Consider the following 22,566-nt stretch of genomic DNA (forward strand, 5'->3'; position numbering starts at 1 on the left):
CTATTGTTATAAAACAAAATATGATCAGTTTATTGCTAATAAATTGCATTCTATATTGTATGTTTTATACTCTTCCTGTGCTGCTTAACCCTCTCTGTTTAGGATATGTATCCAGCTCAGGGTTGATGAATGGAGGTCCCCATCCTGAGGACCACAATGGTGCTTCTTCATCACCTCCACCGCACCCCAACACACCTTTGACAGGACCCGTGGGCAGAGGAGGTCCCATCCAGAGCCCACCTCTCGGCACTGGAGGGGTCCTTCAGTATGCAGACGGGCCCCCAAGGATTCTTCCAGAAGATGGACAGGATCGCCAAGGAGGAGAGTCCGACACGGAGCCCCAGGACAGTGAACTGCGGAGGAGAATCTTCTTCTCTTCCTCCTCCTCTTCCTCCTCGTCTTCCTCCTCGTCAGGCGGTGGAGGCAGCGTGGCCGGAGGATCACGCCTCCACCACTACACTGGCAACAAGCAGGGATACCACAGTAACCACGGAAACCACCACCATCAGTCCCCCGGCACGCAACACACTCATACACCCACGCACATGTCGTCATCGCACTCCTCCCACGGCCTTCAGGAGGGTCGCAAGCGGGGGAGAAGGAAACGCGGCTCCTCTGTGGCCGGCGGAGCCAGCGGCTCCCCGAAGAGGAGGTCGTTCCCGGGGCTGGGCTCCAACAACCCCTCCTCAGGATCGCCTCTCAACATTAACTCCATGGTGAGAACATTTGTCTTAGGTCTGACGATGATGAGATCAAGACCTGTTTTTATAATTGCATGTTGTCATTTGCCCGGCCTTTTTTCTTCTTCTTCAACAGGTGAGCAACATCAACCAGCCTCTGGAGATCTCTGCCATCTCCTCTCCAGAACAATCAAGCCGCAGCCCCATTGGGCCTGACCTGGACCAGCCTCCCATCTTGAAGAGAGAGCGACCCCTGGAGCTCAACGGCACGAGTCGTTACTCCTCCGCCCCCAGCTCTGACGACGAGGACTCAGGATACCCTGCTGACAGCTCCAGTTCACGGTAATATAGTCGTTATTATAGTATTACTAGAAGATCAGAGTAACAACAATGTACATGCTGAGCTGCCTTTTCTTGCAAGATTACTGTGCTCGTCTCCACTCCCGCTGCTTGCTGTGTTTTCCATTTTTATGAAGTCTTCTATGTTGTTGCTTAGTAACCAGTTAACCATTTCCAAAATGTTCCGCCCTTTCTACTTACATTTAATCTGAAGCTAGTGATACAAATATGACGTAATGCCTCAGCTCTGTTGCAGATATTAAAAGGCGCCATCTCATTTTTTTAGAATTGAAAGAAAAATTGCCACGATATCCTTGGAGAGCAGAGATGGACCAGATAGACATGGGGATGGTGAGAGAGGTAAGAAAAGAAAATGTCACTTTTTCATAAAAATGTGCACTTCTGCCACTTGTTGCCGAGCCATCTTTCTTCTCTTCCACTAGTCAGGAAGTCTGGGAGCAGCAGTGGTAACAGCACAGGCAGTGAAACCTCTTCGTCCTCCTTGTCCTCTAACAGCAAGTGGAAATCCACCTTTTCACCCATTTCCGACCCCAAGCAACCCAGCTCTGACCTGAGACAGGGGGGCTCTCCATTTGGCATGGGGGGCTCAGGCCGGGGCACTGACTCAGATTCTGACCACAAACCGCAGCATCAGCAGGTGAGGAAAGGAAGTGACGGAGAGACGTCCAGCTACATGAACCCCAACCCCTTCCTGAGTCAGGACGCAGGGCCCCGGGTTGGGTGCAGCGGCGCCGGAGGCGGCAGCGGTTCCGGCTCCCAGGGAGGCAGTAGTTCAGAACAGCGCCAGGCCCTCCAGAAACAGAAGACCCCTCGCGACTGGGAGATGAAGACGAGCAGCACGGCCAGTCAGAACCTCTTCATATCTGCTGCTACGAGCAGTGGTGGGGGCATTCTGAGTGGGAAGGTGGGGGGCAGTCCTGTAGCAGTTTCTTCAACCACGGGATCCTCTGTGGGGCAGTACCTGGGGTCGCAGTTCCCTCTCGGAGGGGCCTCAGTCTTACAGTCCTTGTTCGGGGCCCAGACAGGCGGCTCCACGGTGAGTGGGACCCCGAGGCTCGTCAACGGACACTCTGCCCTTGGAAGCTTCTCCAGTGCTGGGCTGGCAGGGGGAGCGGCTGGAGGTGAGCATCTTAGCGACCAACTAATGGTGAAAAGCTTTACCTCGGGGTTGTCGAGCAGTCAATTTTGAGGTCATAGTCTTAGCCTGGGGTCATCGTGATGAAGAATAGAATGAGTCCACGTGGGCCTGCTAGTAGAGCCAGGTAAGTGGAGGTCCAATGCTCCTATGTCTGCCTCTCTGACAGTTTGACTGACTGACTGATGGAGCTGCACAATTATGGGCCAAAATGGATCACGATTATTTATCACAATTATTCATTAATTTTCTTTTCGGGGACGGGGCAAAAATAATTTCTTGCACATTCAGATTATAAAAAACAAGAGCAATGCTTTTACTTTCATGTTGTGCAAATTAATTTCAATCTAAATAACACTTAAAATAAGGTTCCTCTTCACATGCATGCAGTGCATTTTTATGCAACAGAGAGCAGACGGGCAAATCGAGTAAATTAGTTTATTTCTCTTCTACTCTGGACTGAAGATGCAGCATTTAGTTTTTTTTTCGCAGGCTGCCGCTGAAGGGGAGCGCGACTGCTCCCCCAGCAAAGGAAGCCAAACCTCCTCGACCGCCGCCCGGTGGCCGTCCGTTAGTCGAGCAAGCACTCGAGTTCTGAAGCGGAGCGCCCATTTTAACACGTCTGCCGCATCACAGTCGATCATGTTCATTTAATTGCGAGATGCCAAAATTGTGATGGCGACTAATGTTTGAGTAATTGTGCAGCCTTGACTGACTGACTGACTGACTGACTGACTGCTGCCTCGCTTTTACATGGACGGGCTGTTTGAGTGCTGCAGTTGGAATCACCCTTGGAAAATGTGTCTTTAACGGAATAAATACTTAACAAAAATGTTTCAAAAGAAATTTACAAATCTGAACCAATGGAAACTGATTGACTGTGAATTACTGACATGTTTTACATAACTATCACGTTACTATATTGTCATTTTCTGTGGGTGTATCTGTCGTATGTCAGAGTCATTTCACTCGTAAGCAAAAAAAAAAAATCAACCCAGAAATAATTTTTGCTTCGACAATAACAGTTTTGTGCAAATCCTAAATTGGCCGACTCGTTTGTTTTCGTTCCAGTCGCAGTGAACTGACTCTGTTGGCTTTCTGTGTGCTTGTCTCGGACTCGCTTGGCGCTCTGCACAACCTGGCTCAGTCCTTGCTTCTCTCTTTGTCCCCCCTCCTTCTCGCTCTCTTTGCCACTTTTATCTGCTCTCTCTCTCTCTCTCTCTCTCTCTCTCTCTCTCTCTACCCACCCTCCCCCCATCTGTCCTCACTCTCTCTCCTCCTCCCTCCATTTCTACTGTATGATTTGCAGGTATATTTCACCACGTGGTCCCCACAGTGCCCTCCCATCAGTTTGGGGTGGCACTGCCCACCTCGGGAGGCCTCGGCTCTCTGCTCAGTCTCTCCTCTTCCTCGTCCCAAACCCAGCAGCACAGCACCCCACAACCGACCTCCACGCGCCTGGCCTCCGCGTCCTCGCCTCTCCCCGTCTCCCTGTCCCAGGCCCAGCACAGCCGCACCCAGTCAGTCCTGCATAGCCCCTCCCCGCCCACGCTCACTCTGCCGCCCCCTCCCCCGCTGCACAGCACCTCCTGCTCAGCACCCACGCACTCTGACGCCCAGCCGTCCTCTCGATCCGACTCCCTCCACTCGTCCCGTCTGTCCCACTCCTCTCTCCACCACCAGAGAGCTCAGTCATCCCTCTCACTCTCCATTTCCTCCTCCACATCTGCCTCCTCCGCTTCTGTCTCTGCTGCCGCCGCAACTGCTTCCCTCTCCTCCTCCTCCTCCTCCTCCTCTTCCCCTCTGTCAACCTCCTCCTCGTCTCGTCCATACGCAGTGCACTACTCCCCTCGGCTGCCCCCTCCACCACATGCCAGCAGCTCAGGTGGGGGTGGGAGCATGTGGAGGACTCAGGGCATGCATGGCACCTACACAACCTCCCAGTTCCCTGGCTCCCGACCTAGATAGGGTTTGGGGGAAAGGGGGAGGAAGGAGGGGAAGGGCGAAGGGCAATCAGAAGGTGGAAAGAGGGAGAGACTAGTAGGATTGAGAGAGACAGGATACCTGTATTTCCTGTGCTCCAAACAAGCCGTTGTTCTGATTGAACAAGGTGAGTAAATTCCTGGGTTTTAGATCTAAAGTATTAAAAAGTGTGCTGGGGGATAATTATGAAAGTGACAGAATGTGTTACTGTTTTTGTTTTATTGCCGTGTAGAATCCACAGAAACACCAAAGAGACTCTCATCAACATCTTTTTTCTTTTCCTTCTGTCTTCTTTGACGTTTCAGGTAATTGTTGAAAACTACCTCAAAAATTAAATAAACTATGCAAATGTCTAGGTATGGACTGAGGCACTCTCCTCACTCACTGGTGCTTCAAAACGTCTGCACTACCCAACCCAGCCTCCAAGACCGGCTTCTGTACTGGGATCTCTGAGACACACACACACACACACACACACACACACACACACTAACGACCACTATAGTCGCCTTGAGCAGAATTCATAGGTACTGGTCATGTTTATGTGTAGGGTGTTATATGAACTGATGTCTGCTTTAAATTAAAGGTGCTTAATAATATGAAAATGTTTATTTTTGTTGTTAGTCCCTATCAAAACAATCTGTTTTAATGATTTAATGTAACATTTGAGAACAGATTGAAGCACATAGTCCGCCTTTTTTGTGATCTGAATCCCATCACGTTCCCTCCAAAGCTTCACGTGTCTTTGCACACACGGACCAGTTCACTGAACTCTGCTCAGATGTCACGCCGCTCGTATCACTGTGTTCCGTCTTCGGTGAAATTCAATATTTGTTTGCGACGCACACGAGTATGAAACGGGACGAGGGACCTTTTGGTGTAACGTCACACTGGATAGTCGGATACAGTTCCTCGTGTAGCAGCAGATTGACACACGTTAAGCTCTGCTTATGTTGATGATTTACAATATTTTCAGGTTTAACTAAATCAGAAAATGTGGGTTACTTCATTTTAAGGATCTTTACTTAGAAGCCTGTTCTGGCTGTTCTCTTTCGGCTCCTAACTTGAGCAAAACCGACTACGTTCACATGAAATTATTGAACACATATCAGTGAAAGTTTCTTTGTTTACTTCGAGAAGGATATTGTTTGTTTTTTTAAAATTAAAATTCTCCAAATGAATGAACTGATGAAAGGATGAACACAATAACGTTATGATGTCGGCCTTATCTGGAAAATGTGCCGATGAAGCCCAATACATTTTCATTTGAAAACAAAGATCAAATAAATTAAATGAGATGGTGCTCTTTAGATATTATCAGACACACTGTATTTATTTTTAATTTCCTTCAGTCGGTTTGGTAAATCACACTACTACGAGGGAACGTAGCCGAAATACTTTTAAAGCAGGAATTTTTAACTTAAGCTACACGTATTCGTATTTGTCTCTGCTGTCAAATGTTAAGGACATAAAACGTGGACACGTGTGTGTGTGTGTGTGTGTATGTGTGTAATCACACTGCATATTATAGTTGAGACACACACACACACACGCGCATGCAAATCCTCACACTGAGAAAACAATGAACCGTAACAAACTACTGGACTCTCTTCACACCTTTTTGTTTGCTTCTTTTTTTTTGTTTCATTGTGTAATGTTTATTTTGTAAACAATGTTTGTGCTGTGAATGTGATTCATTCTCCGACTGTATAGTTGTGTATAATTTAGATGATTATATTTATGCTGTCCGTCTCTCCATTTGCCTTGGTATTTGTTTTTGTTTTTGTTTTTATCATGAAATGTGTGACCATCGTAGGACGCAGAAGTGTGCACACTTGACTCTGAAAACAATGGTGCTAAATTAGGACTTTACCTGATGTTATTTATTCTGTAGGGAAAACATAAATAACAAATCAATATACATGGTGCTGTACACGGGGACACTTGTAAAGCCAGCTCGTTGGCGTTTCCTTCTCTCATATTTAATATTGCTATTCTCTGGTTCTTTAAATGCTGAGTGTACAACCTTTTCGATAAGTCTGCTCTGCAGCGGCTCGGTCTGAGTTCACGGGGGATGAGGACGAGTTCATGATCCTCACGCCGCCGTCGGCCATCTTTGATCTCAGAAGCGAGCTGCTTATGTTTTTGTGAACAAGACGCACTGTTTTTTTTTAAAAAAAAAATTGTTTTTCCTTGTATGTCCCTCCACCATAAACGGAAAGGTATATGAAATAAGTATATACAGTATATATATATATATATATATATATATATATATATATATATATATATATATATATATATATATATATATATAAAAGAATAGGGGTGTTTAGGCGCTGGCCTTGTGATCTTGCGCTTAGCCTGTTAAACAGGAGGCTTGAAGCCAAGCAGAGTGACGCGTTGCCGACGCGGGAACCTCAAACCGATGGCGCCGAACAACGAGCGCCGTGGCTCCTCGTGATGGAACCAGAAACTCGAAAATCCTCGTTGCGTAGAAAAACACAAACGGTGCTGTGGCTCGAACGCAACCAGACTCCGGCAGCAGAACCGTCATCGCTTTCATCGGATACTTCCACGTCTTTCTTTCTTGCTCTCTCTTATCAAACAAGATTCTGCAGGGAAGAAAAAAAAATGGTGCTTCTGTTTCCGAAACAATGGAAAGTCAGTTCTTACAAACGATATCTTCACTGGTGCATAAGAAACACACACACACACACTGTCTTGAGACGTCTTGCTGACGAGGCGCTACCTCTCAATGTGAGCATGCATAATGTGTCGCTGCAGAGACGAACTGATGTGAAACTCTTGTTTGCGTGCATCACTTAGTTTGAGTGAGAGCAGCCAAGCTTCCTTTTTTTTCCCCCTCTGATTGTGGGAAAACACTTAAACTCTGTTTGTGTGTGCCAGTGCTTTTTTTTAATTTTATTTTTTTCACTTGCCGGTGCATATCTAAGGGAAGATTAGACAAATCAAAGCTTTATTGTAAACGCCTGTCCTGTGCCCTCACAAATGTGTTTTTCACCTGCGAAAAAAGTCCTTTTTTAGAACACGATTTAAGAGACCAGCACAGAGAGGTCGTTTGTAACTATTGCCGATGCTGTTTTGATTTTCTTATTCTTGCTGTTTGATACAATTGCAGTCACACGGTATGCTTTTTAATGGCGTCTTCAGATTCCTGTCCGTTTGTAATACTACTAGCACGGTGCTCTCCTTCACTTAAAACAAGGACATTGCAGCTATTGATAAATACTACTCTTCTCTTGTGGTGCTGCATGGTTTTTTTTATGGTTTGATAATCTGCAACACGAGCTCGCCCGGCGGCTCTTTGGCGGTCTGGTTTATGTCTCGTCGTCTGGAGGGGCGGCGTGGTGTATGTGCAAGTGAGAATAGTCGTTGGGAATGGACAAATAGATCAGCGTTACAGAGGCCAACCAGTTTTATAGCTACTTATATAGAGAGAGATCTAAATAATCACTCAAAGGGATGAGGTGCTGTTATTCAAGCCATGTGGTATACAAGCGTGATTTGAATTCATGCTTCTATGCAGTTCTCCTTCCTCGTACATTATAGATAATCTGCGAGAGCAGTCGAGGTCGTTTACTCTGAATCCTGCCAGAGGTCTTCACTCAGGAACTTCCCAGATGGCTTGAAATCATGTACACACTTTTCTTAAAAACTACTGCATGTCGCACAGACTTGGTCACCATCTTAAGTCCTTTTCTAACCCAACTCAGGACCAGGACAACGAGGTGACTTTTAAAAGTCCGCTCTCCACAGATTAATTCTCAACTGTCACATACATCCAGCGTCTCCAGTGAAGTTCCAGCTCTATGAAGCTTTACGAGTCTGTCTGACCTCCGGAAGCTGTGAAATGACGTTCAGCATCTTCCTCATCTCACAAATGCCTCCGTCTAGATTTGCGTCTCCAAGGAGGTTCCTTTTGTCGGGATTCTCCCCTTTGTGTTTTTTGTGGGGGGGGGGTTAAAAACACACGGGACACATGTGACTTACAGTATGCGTACAGTGATCTGATCGGTGAAGCTAGGGCAGGTTCGAGGTGCAATAATGGCAAACGTACTTTCCAAAAGGCCCTTGGGTTTGTTCATGACTTGTTACTGTTCGGTGTTGGTGCTTTTATCCTAAGATGTTATAATGAAACAAATGGAATTCCTGTTTTGTTTTTTTCCCCTGCATTTTATGATTATTAATAAACATGTTTCATATAATATTTGAATTAATTTCTTGTGTGTAGTGGCATTTATGTCTGATCCACTTTTCTGTCTTTTTTTCCCTCAGTTTGCCAACATTTACAAATGGTTTTGAGACCCCAACAAATATATATATATATATTTGAATATCTGCAATGCAGAGTAAGCGAAAATACAGCACATCTCTGATTATGATCCCCATCATGAGTATTTCCACCACATGTGTTATATCTGCCAGAATTTACACATTTTAATGACTAAACCTCCAAAGTTATTTCCTAAATGTGTACTAAGCCCTGATTCCCACAGTGCGGACTTCTCGCTTCGCCGCGATATACCTGCCAAGAAATGTTCCACAAGTCTCGCGCAGATAACGCGGTGCAGCCATTAAGACAATAATGAAAAGTTCTTGTCATTCCGCACTTGAGCTGTGCGATGTGCCCGGACGAGCCTTGGCTTTATCTCTCGGGAGACGCGGCCCGCTAAACAGCACGGAGACCTTGACCGTCTGCAAAACGGTCAAGGTCAAGCAGGCAGCTGCGAGCGCGGCGGTGGGAGTGACGGCTCTTTGAAGGGAAGCAGATCTCAAGTCTGCGTTCCTCTCTGGGTGCCGGACTTTGTTCTCTGGTCCTCCTCCCCACGAGAGCAAATACATTGTACACATTCATTAGGATGACCTGTGTCGAAAAGATAGCGTTTCATGCAGCTCCTGTGGTCGCGTTCACAAATGCTGCACGGGATGGAAAGCTGCAGGAATGTTGCCGTTTTCCAAAAATAATAAAGCAGGCCAACCCGGAAGTTGGCGTGGGGCGTCGATGAAAACCCAGTGGGATTTTTCCATTGTATTATCCCAGAAAATAAGCAAACATTACACAACACGTTTATATATGTCCAGCAGTATAACAATATAATCCAAATTTTTATTATTTTTGTAGCCTGAGCGCAATCGTCAGTAAAAAGCTAACGTTGGGCTTTAAATGAGCGTGAGATTACGCGACTAGGCCGTGAAGGTGGACGTGACTTTATCATGTTGCTTTTTTGTTTTTGAGAAACACAAACACACAAGAGGGGTATTATTTTATATCGTGTAACAAAACATTATTTCTTAAGCGTGCGTTGACTACATAATTTACTTCAGGCATCGAACTGAACATTTTAAAAAAAACCTTGACTGCAAGACAAGGGAACAGGAAGTGACACATTGCTCCTGCAGCACTCCGTAGTTATGTTTGGGAAAATTCTCATTTGGGCTTTCTTATGTCTGTTATAAACGAAGCTCGAGTCAGCTACCTGTTAGCTTAGCTGAACTAGCCGTTAGTAACAGCTAGCTTGTCTCGGTCCAAAAGTAACACAATCCGCTTGCCGGCACCTCCAAAGCTCACTAATTAAAATGTTACTTCTCATTTGTTTAACTAAAATATATACCGTTTAATACGAAATACTGAATTGTAAGAATGAAAGGCCATGCGCCCCACTATTTCCTCCCAGTGACAACAAGAAAACTTCAGAAACCAGAGGTTTTCGTAGCGCCCTCACACCGGAGAAAGTTGTTTTAAGTTTGCAAAAGATTATCATTATTATAATTTTAATAAGTTTTATTCCCAATAGCAATATGTCATGTTTGTTTTGCCGGTCGGCCATCTGCCTCATTCCATGTGAACGCGGGCAGTATTGTGAGCTTTATATGTGCCGGGAGACCAACGGTGTTGGAGCTAAGCTAGCTGCTTCCCCGTTTCCAGTCTTTATGCTAAGCTAACTGTCAAATGAAGTACTTCATAATCTTCTCATAACTGGCAACAAAGCAGCCTTAAACTATACGCTTTCTGTGATACGCTCTTGTATAGTTTTTGTTTTGACTTTTAATTGCAGGACAATATATCATATTTAGTTTTGTATTCTTATATACAGTATTTTCTTACTCTGTTTACGCTGTTCTTTTGAACGACAGCGTTGTAACTCATCTGCGTCCTTTCTACATGTAACCATGAAGGAATAAAAACACCTTATCTCCTTTGCCTTCGACAGTGAGCTGCTCATGAGAAAGTTACAAGGATCCTCCCTTGATATGTGTCCTCATCACCTCCATTAGTCTTAGCATACAGACGGGGAGGTTCAGCGTGTGCCTTTTATTTGCCTTTCTTGCGTTATCTGACTTAAACCGGCTTTCTTGAGGTTGAGAAAAAGCACATTTCTGTGCAGCGAACAACTCAAATAGAATCCAGTTTCATCAAGGACACCTTAGTGAGAAAGGAAGGTGGGAGGATATAACTCCCTTCCTCATGAGATTGACCCATTCAAAACAAGCGACTGAGAAAGGTCCGACCACACAGGCACACGCGCAGACAGTGAAGGATGTTGTGTTTGGATTTCTTCTACTGTGGAGCGTTGATGCTCTGCTGCACCAGGCTCTGTGGGGCCCTGCTGATGCCGGCCCACGGACCCACAGTGACAGGTCAGACAAGATTTAAAACCTCTGAAAGTTTGTGCATTAATATTTCATGCAAATCTGTGCCACGCCTTCATTTTCGGTGTTGGTGCTCTTTGTTTATTCTGTGTGTATTTTGGATTGTTTGCGTGTGGCTCCTGCTTTTTAGCTTTCAGTGCATGCTGTAATTAGTTCTTTCTTCTTCTTTTTTTTAATGCAGAGGACACCTTCCCATCAACAGAGACCTCATCAGCCTCCACAGTCGCTCATCACGACCCTCGCAATGCAGCGTGCTTTGTGGATGACATTTTCGCGGTGTTGCGTGACGCGGTTGGGAGTGACGGCGAACTGGCAAACGGCAGTTTGTCTCAGTTCGGGATCTGCACTGCGTCCGGCAGCTCGTCGGGCTCAGTCTTGTTAGAGCTCGCCAAGGAAACGAGCGGAAACCAGAGACACGGATTGGAGGCGCTGCACCCAACTGGAGGTATGAGCGCTCGCTGATATATAAATATATTGTTTGGATGCTTTAAAAAAAAAAAGAAAAAAAGACCTCAAGTGATGTCTTGTTTTCTCCATCAGTGCTCTTGGCAGAGGAAGGCGAGAGAGGAACGCTCGTGTTGACCTTTGACCTCCCACCGTCTCCTTTGCTCAAGCTGAGCCCTGCACTGCTCCTGGAGTTTGAAAGCCCCCCCACTGGAGGAATCCTGGACGTCACTTTCACCAGTCAGTCGCTGCATCCTCACGCACAGGTGAAGATGATGCATGAAGGGAAATCTGTCCTAAAGTTCCCGAGTCTGTTGCGCATGATTTGGTCACAGATATTGCTGTTGTTTCCTTTATTTTTTCCTAGACTGTGTGCATCTTGGGAGAAACGCGGTACCTACTGCTGACGGGAAAGGCAGCAGAGGGCAACCTTCACCAGAAATGGAGGATTTCTGTTGAGACGAAATCCCCCGATATGAGTAAGATATGAGCACGGTGTGATTTCTGATTCATGAGCACCCTCCTCACATGTTCCTCTTTTTTCAGGCCAAAGCCTCAAAGACATCCTTATTGGTGGAACATCAGGAAGTAACATCAGCATGGTTCCACTTCTGCTTTTCTCTGGGGAGACAGGAACTGATACAAGGTTTGAATGGCTATTGTGTTCCCTATTGAAGTGTCACTCCTGTCAGAGCGGTGCTCAGCAACCTTTTTTTCTTTTTTTTACATTATCTTTTTCAGATATCATCACAGTTCATCCTTGACCTCTTCCCAGACCTCCTTCCTCTGTGAGCTGAAGCGCTTCCTGGGTGACGTCCTGCCCCAGGACCCCCGTGAGTCCTCTCCGCTCCTGCGGGACTCCTTGCAGTCCCTGCCTCCCCTGACGCTGGGCTTATCCTCCAGCGACGCAATGCTGGCGGGACTGATCAACTCCTCCTCCATCACCATCTTCTCCTTCAGTAGCTGGAGCTCCGTGTTTCAGGTGCACCGCGGAGAATTGACCTTTTCTCCTGCGCTGCTGGACGAGCTCAAGCAGAGGTTGGAGCACACCGTGGGGAAGATTACGGAGGTCATACGGGAGGAGCAAGTGGGCCAGAGGGCCACGGAGAGGCTGGGGAGGCTCAAGGACCTCAGTGCTTTCCCGTTGAAGGAACCGGCATCAGGTGACATGTCCAAGAAAACTCCTAAAGCGGTGGTTCCCAGACATTGTTGTCAGACCCACGGCCCTGTCAGGATAACTCAGGAGCTCCTTTAGTCCACATCCCCTCGCCACGGTCCAAGTGTGTTCACTTGAACTAATTAAAGTGGATTTTATTGAACCGTTAATGGTATAAAAGTGGATATATTTTTATCATACAATTGGTCTGTTGCAGGAGGTAGAGGCTTCAACCTTTCATTCATTACTTTAAGCTAATTATTATTATTATTATTATTATTATTATTATTATTATTATTATTATTATTATATTATATATAACAGCTGGAAACATTGCAAACAGTAATCAAGAATCAAGACAGTTCAAAGGTCATCTCTGAAAGTAGAGAGGATGGACAAGCTGATCTTGGTCTCACTTTAGGGACCCCCAGTCCAAGACTTCAATGCTGAATGGCCGATAGATCTGTGGTGGGAACGAGCAGCCAGTGACTTGCTGGTTTTGTTTCTGAGGGATCTGTGAAGATCATGACAACAGCTGCACTGCGGAGTTTTCAGGAATTGAGGATGGACACGATAACTAATAACACTTCAGATTAAGATTCTGTGAAGTAACATATAAAACACAAACTACAACAAAAAAAGGCGGTTTACAGTACAAAACCTTTTGTCCTTCGATGTCACATTTCCATTATCAAGATAATTTGAGCTACTTCCGAGCCCTCCCACACATTCACCCTGCAGAAGATGCCCCTACTCGGGAATCACAGAATAATCGCGTATTTGCATTAATAATTAGCCCATCTGACGTAAATGTGACCCCGCATTACTTTTTTAACTGCTGCTTCTGTTACCTCTAGAACAGGAGGGAGCCAGTACCGCGCATTTATCCTGCTGAAGGCCCTGCAGACGGTGGCCCGAGCCTACGAGGTGCAGAGAGGACTGCGGGCCACCAGGGCGGGTCCAAGCAACCCGGCGAGGGCCAACATATGCGGGCTGAGGAGCCTCACCGTGTCCCTCGATAAGCGCCTCGGGCTCCCAAACACGGTCAACATCAACAACTGCCACGGCTCTTGCGCTTTCCCCGTGACCAACGGCAACAACCACGCCGTCCTGCTCAACTTCCACATCGAGAGCGAGAGCGTGGACGAGCGGGCGCCGTGCTGTGTGCCCGTGGCCTACGAGGCCCTGGAGGTGGTGGACTTGAACGAGCACGGGACCTACCTCTCCATCAAACCAGATGTGGTGGCCAGGGAGTGCGGGTGCCGCTGAAGCGGGTTTCCTCTCGGAGTGGAGTTAAGTGATATTTTACAGATAACACTGAAACTTGTGTCATGCGATTGTTACTGGCATATATTTATTCACACAGTATCAATACACTGGTAGTACATACACGTGTTAATTCACAGAGGTCTCTTTAGGCCAAATACTTAAATATATATATATATGTAGACTGTGTATTATTTGCAGTATTTCCACACTTAAAAATATTCAATCTTTTTTTTTTTACTAATCTTATTTGAATAAAAAGCCATTGTTTTATTATCCATAAGAGTGATTGATTAAGATTCCATCGGATAATTATTGTTTGAAAATTGTTAATAACTTGAGATTGTGTTCAAATGTGGCGATAAGTGACATTTCTGAATAAGTGATACTAAAAGGTAGATTTGATTAAATGATTTAAGATATGCATTAAATGTGGTAAACATGTCTAAATAACGACAACTGACAAATGAAATGGTATTCTCTAGAAAACAAACCAACATGGATTAATAAATGTAACATTCTGTATTTTTAGATTATTAAATGAAAAGTACCCAAAAGGTTGTTTGTGCTGTTTATTCAGTAACATGGTGTTTTTACACGAGTACTTTAGGTTTGGGTTTCAGGATCGCTCTGTTGCCAATCGGCTTTTTTCTTCTTCTTATCGCTCCCAGTTCTTCGGATCCCCACCACCACATGAAATTGTCCCATATGGAAATCTGGAGACGGACAGCATGGTTCAAAAAGTGATGCCTCAAAAGACACACATTATACAACTACATGACAACAGAAGATATTTAAATATAGTCACTTCGATTTTATGATGCCCGCCTGTATTCAGTTGTATTTAAAGGGAAATCGACCCTTAAATATAGTGATTATTCAATATCATTTTATAGTTCCGTTTCTAAGTCTGACAATCAACTGAAATGCAGAGAGACGGGTCCTGGAGTTACTTTACTGTCAGAAAGAAGTCGCATTATCATAATCAGTTGTGACCTTGTAAAATGATGCAATGAAATGTAATCATATACTGCAAGGCATTGTGGCAGTTTGTTTTAATATTGCTCGATCTATAATCGAAGGCACTGCTAGAGATTCGGTGCCCTCTGAAAACAGCTTCCGCTGAGACGACGACGAACATCTGGAACACCTGTCGTCTTTCAGCGCACCTGTCTAGTTACTGGTCCCCTGTTGATCATCCAGATGTAATCCCGCCCCCAAGTCCGTATAGGATCAAAAATAACAAATAAATGAAAGTTGAGCACGGTATTGGTGCTCATCACTGCACTAAACTCTCAGCCTAACAAATGCATACCTATAAGGGTGTCTTTATTTCCATTTATTGAACAAACAATAAACCTACTGCTAATCAAATAATCTCATCATTCCATGTAAAGTATCTTTAATCTTAACGTAAACAAAGGCCTCCGCTGCATAGCATCGCAGTGTTAAACAAACCAAACTAACCCTGTGTTACAGAGAGATAGAGGCAATACCTGAAACATTGAACCATCCTGCAGACTTCCAAAGAAAGAGCGTACACCCGTCTCCTCGACAAAAGAATCCATTGCATCTAGAAAACAGACACAAAAAAAGAGAAAATAATAGCGGAGAAAGAGTTCAGGATGGCACAGAATCGTTACAGCCAGTGCGGTGTTGACAAGAATAGAAGAATACACCCGAAGCAGCAGGTATCTACATACGTGTTGCATGTTACTGCAATGATGCGGATACACACCGAGGAACACTTTGTGTGATGTGACTGCGGTACCCACCGTGCACTTCACTGACCCCTGAGCTCACGAGCAGGACGACCAGAGCCAGCACTAAGCAGCGGTTCATGGTGAATCCTTTCCATGGATTTGGAACGTCACTCAAGCTTTCGATGGACAGAATGCGCTCGTAGGACACTGTGGACGGACACGAGCCAGTCAGATAGTGGACATAGAATTGATTCCGTGTGTTGACATGCTGTCTTACTCGTGATGGGTTCAGATGTCCCAGCTCTCGCTCCCGAAGTCCTGTCGGCGGAGGTTTAAATTCAAAGTTGGATCCGTAATTAGGCTGTAAATTAAGATGAGAGATTACATTTCGGTCAAGTGTAAAACCAACTGAAAGTCAAGGTTTTTGTGATGTTTGCGCCTGTGTTGCTGTGTGCACGGTCTTTCAGACGGTCCTGTGTGTCATAGTCAAACATAGGACGGCTTAAAATAGTCACCTGCAGCTCGTTGCAAAAGATACATATGATTAGAAGACTTTAGTTTCATATCTGAACAGGAGAAGAAGAAGAAGAAGAAGAAGAAGAAAAGAAAAAAGAAACTTACCTGATTTTAACCTTCTGTTGTGTCTCACCATTGAAGTCAATGTGGTTGTTTTGATGGTGATTTGACCAGAGACGGCTTCTTCCACACCCTGCACCCTGCACCCTGCACCCTGCTCCTTTTGCTTCTTGATTGACAGGCACAGATGAGAGTAGTGGGGGGGGGGGGGGGGGGGGGAGAGAGAAAATGAAAATGACACTCAAGCTAAGTCCCTGCTGACCCCAGAGGTCCCTTTTAGTCACATCATATGTGTTTTATTCCGTCATTCCACATTTTCATGTATTGCATAACTAATGATGGTTGTTTCTTTCAGTATTTTACACTTCGGGCTCAATATCAAAATCAGAATCAGAAACGATGTATTGCCACTTACATGGTGATTGGTGCATGACAATAAACACAGTGTATTTTGGCAGAATGACGATTAAGGCTTCATTCGTAATAAGAAGTCATAACAACAAGTTTGTCATTTGGCACTTTTATGCTGGATACTTTTAATACTTTTTTAAAAATTTTTAAAAATGTATTATTTACATTGTTATCTCGTCCTACAATGAAGTCTCCTCGCCCCCTGTGTCTCCGGCTCAGGGGGCTCGTGAAGCGCGTCAACGTTTCACAGTGACACGTCACGGCGGTCAGGACACGCCCCTCTCAAATACTGCAGCCGGCCAGCTCTCAACCCCAGCATAAGACGAGGGGGAGAGACAGAGCGAGCCGCTGGTGTTGACGCTGGCCGGATGGTTAAATCTAACCTACAGACGATTTTGAATAGTCATTGTTTTGTTAGAGAAAAGGAGAGAAACTTATCCGAGATGCCTGTTATTGAGCAATCCAGTAATATACCCGAACGTGAAAGGTACGTTGCTGTGGATTGTTATAAGCTAACTAGTTATAAACATAGCTCACGAGCTAAGCTGCATTTTAAAAAGCCGCGGCCTAGCTGGGAGACGTAGGGTACACTTCCAGGAGCGGCTCCGTGGTTCTTGTTTACATCACATCTCGATGGGTTCCAGTCGACGGGCTTCAAAATACGCCGTCAATCGCTTTTTTTTTTGACGCCGCTTTAATTTACGTCAGGACAAAATTCGCCCTAAATTACAGAAACTGTTCCCCGATCAGCAATTAATATGTAACGTGTCGTAGCGTTGGTATTCAGCAGAGAAACAAAATCAGAATCGGCAGAGCTGTTGACGGCTAGGCTAAGCTAAGCTAACACTGAAACGCATCAGAAATGAGCTAGCTAGCTAACGTTAGATTAAACTCAGACGTTGGTGGTATTTTATCCTCTTATATTTATATATATATATATTACGTTAAGTAATGTAACTGTATATACATATCTATTAAATATAGTGTAGCAACCCTGTACAGTACGACTTTGTATTTGTATATATATATATATTTTTTTTTTTTTTTGGGTGATCATGAGCGCGTTAGCTTAACTTTTAATATGAGTCGCTAGCAGCCTTAGCTAACGGCTAACTAGCGTTACGGTTACATCATCACGTGTGTTTTCGGCGTTGCAGTGAAAACAATCGATGACAATAACAACACGGGTATTGTGATCGTATTTCATCCTGTATCTGACGCTGGTCTTGTCAGATTCCACGGGGCATCGGACGCGTTTATATAAGGTTATGTAACGTTAGTTTGTTGCTAACCGCGGTAGCTGATATTTTAGGCTTCATGGCTTGTTAATTATTCTTTTTTTTAAATTTGGCCTCAACCTGAGCTCGCGTTTATCGATATGAATCAGCAAAACGTGCTTTCCGCTTGATGAACTAATTGGGTTTACAGTCGAAATAGTTAAAATAAATACATATTTTCCAATAACCTTCGATCTCTCAAACCTAAGTATTATATAAATAACCGGTGGGTGGATTCCGGGTGCTTTAATGTAACGTGAGGGATTTGACTGGGAATAAAAACACATTAAAACCTGTAAAAAAAAACGTCAGGATTGTAAACTACTTGAGAGATATTCTCCTTTTGGGGTGTTTTTCTCTCATTCTGGTGCTGATCAGATCCTTGTCGAGGCTGTGGTGAAACTCTATAGTGTCGTGAAGGACTCATAGGAAATTTCCACTGCACTGCGAAGCAGGAGGGGAGGGGGGGGATTTAAAATTCAGTGATGACATATTGTACTCAGAAGCTCCTTCTTATTCAATAGATATACTTATTTTCAGAATGGGCATTTACGGCAACAACAGCATAGATGCTGTTTATTTAACACCCCGATGATGATCGCGATATGGTGTAAAAATATGTCACACTAATTAAATAGTTTTCTCTTAAGCCATAGATTACAGATTACATTATTCACTCACAGCTACTGATCCTGTTGTCTTCTAAGAGATGAGGGTGTGGTAAAACAACATGTTGTCCAGCTGAAGCAAAAAAAAGGCATAATACATGAGTAATTATATTCCCCCCCCCCCCCCTGAGATGAGTGGTCTTTTACATGATATTCACGCATCACAAAGGTGCTCTTGTGCAAGCTGCTTGTGAGACTCGCCGCTCATGTTACCAGAGCGTCCGTCTTTGCCAAGACGCCCGGGGACGTGAATGTGTGGAGCTTTCAAATGCAAGCACGGGGCTATCAGAGACCGCTGTTGGCTGAATGGAGACGTTTATCGAGAGCCTTGTGCTGCGTGTCCGTTTTTTTGATGCGGGAGGAAAGAGGGTGCATTGCCAGTGTTATGTAAAGATGGTCATTTTACGTAATCCGATAATGGGGATTATGGGAGAGTTTGTTTTCGTTCGCAATGCCTTGCGATAGCTCGGGGGGCCTTTGCACATTGACCTGGTTAGCCCAGGTTACGGGAGGGACAACAATTCCCTTTTTGTTTTTCACACATCTGCTCCACATGTGGCGCAGCGGTGGCATTTGCGTAAGAGGGCATCTGTGAGTGTCTGAGGGCGTTTGCGATGCTGCTAAAGGGTTGTGTTCCAGTTATCGGGCTCTGAGTATAGGCCCACGATACCTGCGACGGTGTTAATGCAGCCGCGCACACACAGGCACCTGCGCTTGTAAGGCCAAGTGAATGCTATGGAGCACTCTGACCAGCCTCTGATTTTAAAATGGCCGATCTCGCCGCCTTAACTGACGTTTGTCGGTCGTAGACTGGAACGACGCGGTTCGTTCAAGCAGGCTAATGGTTAGACAAATGGAGGCTTATCCTCTGGCAGTCTCCCTCTGAGAGTCATGTTACCTCACGAGGCACTCCAATCAGTTTTTAGGGAGTTCAGCGTCACTGCTCTTAGCTGAACGGTGACATGTCACCACAGGGGTACAGCGACGGGATTGGGACTTTGTGAGATGAAAATATTATCGGCCTTGAGGGGTTGTTGTGAATGTTTGTCCGAGCGCCGACGTAGTAAAATGTTAATGGGGGGCATCATCGATGATTTGCAACATAAACCACTCCTGCTCCCCGTCTTGTTAATTGAATGTGCTTAAGTTTAAGTCAACACATAATGCATGACGTGTGCGCCAGTGGCAGGTGTACAAAATAAGTTAATTTTCACCACGGTTCTGCACCAAAGATGAGGACAGTTATTGATTAAACTATGCCCACCTCGTACTTTTGTCCACATTCTTAGCAACTATTTTACTTCAATTTCAGAGATGAGTCACTCAACAGTGTAGCGTGTGCCGAGCTCTACGTTTATATCAGGTTTGTGTTTAGCAGCAGAACTTCCAGTGGACACTCCGCTTACAATGGCTCCTTCTGTGTGCGCGTTCGTTTCTTACTCTAGTATCTCCAGTCCCAGGAGGTGCTCCCGCTGTTGCAGTAACTCGTGTCCGGGGCCTCTGTGGTGCTCCTGATGCCCCTCACCCACCTCTGAAGATCCCAGGTGGGCGAGGGAATGACCAGCGGGATCGCAATCTTTCAGCTAAGCTATTCTATTCTGTAAGTTGAACCACCTTTCTTTTTTTTTACGGGTTTTTACAGCAGTGTGTCCTTTTCTCTGAGTGTGAGTGTCTTTTTTTTTTTTATCCTACCACTCTTGGACCTCAGTAAAGCTACTGCTATATTTGGTTTGTTGATGTAATACTTCTGCAGAGAATTGGGAGTCGTCTGTTTGTATTATCTGATCATGACTGTGGGTAGATGCCTAATTTCCATCCTAATGATCAGAGTGACAAATTGGCACATTCTACTAGTCATACGCAACCATACTGCCGATTAAAAACATGTTTGATAATGAGCAGGATGTTCCAGCCTCATGCTACTGAGTCCACACAGTCTATATTTACAGCCATCGGTTATACATCGGTTATATCCCTGCTAAAAGATTATTCAAGATGTCATCTGAGATGAATGTGTTTCCCTTGTCCTAACTTGTCCTCTCTGCCCTCCAGGATACTCAGTTGCTGGTTCTTGAGGAGCCGCCGCCTGCCAACGGCAGAGTGCGCTTCTTGCTCTTTGAGCCCCGGCGCTCTGAGGGCAAGCACTGCGTCTGGCGGGCGGCGCTGAAAGGAGGGAACCTTTACGTCGAAATCCCTCCTGGAGCTTTGCCCGAGGGCAGCAAAGACAGGTCAGTGGGCAGGAACGGAAAAATATCTCGGTCAAACATTTTAAAGTTGTATTATTTTTTTTAATAACTAATTATTTATTAATTCATAATTATTTAGAAACGCCGCAAAAGGTACATATTTATATATTTCCTCAAACAAATTAATTCAAAGTTTTTTTGACAAATGCTAAACCTTTTGTGTTTTCTTAATTTGTGCACAGTCAAAGTAAAACCTGTCTGTAAATGTAAAAAAAGTGTATGAGCCCAATTGACCAACTAACCAGCGTGTATTCTCTGGCTTATAGAAATGTGCTTAGACCATCACGTATAATAATTTTCCCTCTGACATTCAGTAACGTCCCTCGTATAATTCATTAACGTGTCTTGTTTGCTCCGTTTCCCCAGTTTTGCCCTTCTGCTGGAGTTTGCAGAAGAGCAGCTGCAGGCCGGTCACGTGTTCATCTGTTTCCACAAAAAACGTGACGATAGAGGTGAGACATTTTTGTCCTGGGTTTCTTGAAGTGTTCCCCTCCTAATATACAAACTCTGGTATAGCACCGGCAAATTTATATTTGAACTATTTACGGTATTTAAAAAGTACTCGTACTAGCTCGTGCTATTTACAGGGGAATTGTCTGTCACCAGTTTTCTAACACAGGTTTAGGAAATTGTTGTCTTGTTCTGCTTTAACATAAGCATAAACATAAAGTGGCAGCTAGTGTGGGGCAGATGAAACGGGCACAACTTCAGCACAGATATGACAAATGAACAGGATTTCATGTGTCCATTTAACACAATGAGTCATTCATATCAACTAAAATAAACAAACAATCAAAGCCACATTTGACAATTTTAGGCATTTGTGTTCTTTTCATAAATAATATAAATGAAGATAAACCTTCTGTTAGAGGAGCAGCAAGGGTCGATCCAGAAAACATGGCTTTGTTCAGGAGGAGTTGTAGCATTTAAACACTGCATATTAAACTTTTTTACATGAACAGCTGTAACGTTACTGCCTCTCTCTCTCTCTCTCTCTCTCTCTCTCTCTCTCTTTCTCGCACTGTTTAATGTTTAGGTAGTGGGTGGCTCGCTTGGGGAATTTCAAAATAAAGGCGTATTTGAATAAGTGCCGAATTCAAGGCTTGGAGATTGACACTGGTTCTGGTCTTGTCTCCCCTCAGCATCCCTGCTGCGTACGTTCAGTTTCCTGGGCTTTGAGATTGTGAGACCGGGTCATCCCCTCGTCCCCTCCCGCCCCGACGCTTTCTTCATGGCTTACAGCATCGAGCGAGACTCCTCCGATGACGAGTAAAATGGCGCTGAGCAGTTGCAAAAGTTGCTCTCCTTTTCAATCCACATCCACGCAAGATTCATGATCTTTGAGAAATGAATATACTATCCAAGTTCAGTATGGTTGTGGTCTTCCTTTTTGTTGATTCTACCTTTTTAGCTCCCACGTGCTGTGTTTTAATGATATTTGCACTAGGGTAAGATGTTAATTACCAGGAATATTATAGAGCAAGCGCCCGCTTAATATCCGGGCATTATGTCCTCGCCACTGTATTACTCTTCATGATGTGTCGTGCTGACCTATTCTCCAGCCCATGAATCAACCACCCCCCCCCCTCACGATCATCTCCACACTGTACTATTTATGATACATTTTAATTCATCTTACTCGTGTAAGTCGATATGTTTTCATAGTATCAGTTGATCCACCTTTCTTTCTTTTTTGTATGTGTGCATGATTTTTATTTGTTGCTATGATTCACTCGATAGAAATCTGCATGTAGTAACTACTAAATAAAAGTGCACCTAAAGTGAATGGAGTCCGTGGTGTTGTGTAATCATCCAGACGTGTGGGAGGTACGTTCTTGATGCGCTTTGAAGGAACGAGGCCGCCCCCCCCCCCCGATGTGTCATCTGAAGGAAGAGGAGTCCACGCCGTGTTCAAATGGTCACACAGGAAGTAGCTCGCTGTCACATGGCGTCCCCCCTCCCCCTCCCCCCAGAGGAGAGGAGTTG

General features: G+C 44.8%; 2 protein-coding genes across 2 annotated transcripts in view; both read left to right on the forward strand.

Moving 5' to 3' along the window:
• The window catches only part of dot1l (DOT1-like histone H3K79 methyltransferase), a 30,692-nt gene extending 14,768 nt beyond the window's left edge, over positions 1-15,924 (forward strand). Inside the window, 11 exon segments of the mRNA XM_034529952.1 lie at positions 103-716; positions 817-1,022; positions 1,306-1,379; positions 1,463-2,161; positions 11,015-11,278; positions 11,374-11,543; positions 11,645-11,756; positions 11,824-11,923; positions 12,019-12,409; positions 12,412-12,440; positions 13,291-15,924. Of these exon segments, the coding sequence (XP_034385843.1) occupies positions 103-716; positions 817-1,022; positions 1,306-1,379; positions 1,463-2,161; positions 11,015-11,278; positions 11,374-11,543; positions 11,645-11,756; positions 11,824-11,923; positions 12,019-12,409; positions 12,412-12,440; positions 13,291-13,702 (3,071 nt within the window). The 3' untranslated portion in view covers positions 13,703-15,924.
• Positions 15,925-16,687: 763 nt separating this feature from the next.
• On the forward strand, positions 16,688-22,366 carry oaz1a (ornithine decarboxylase antizyme 1a). Its single transcript, XM_034529953.1, is given in 7 exon segments — positions 16,688-16,876; positions 19,647-19,697; positions 19,789-19,846; positions 19,848-19,934; positions 20,387-20,562; positions 20,947-21,032; positions 21,723-22,366. Coding segments are annotated over 7 exon segments (708 nt in total). The 5' UTR covers positions 16,688-16,757; the 3' UTR covers positions 21,854-22,366.
• The last annotated feature ends 200 nt before the right edge of the window (positions 22,367-22,566 follow it).

The sequence above is a fragment of the Cyclopterus lumpus genome, chromosome 4 (genome assembly GCF_009769545.1).
Source record: "Cyclopterus lumpus isolate fCycLum1 chromosome 4, fCycLum1.pri, whole genome shotgun sequence".
NCBI lineage: Eukaryota > Metazoa > Chordata > Actinopteri > Perciformes > Cyclopteridae > Cyclopterus > Cyclopterus lumpus.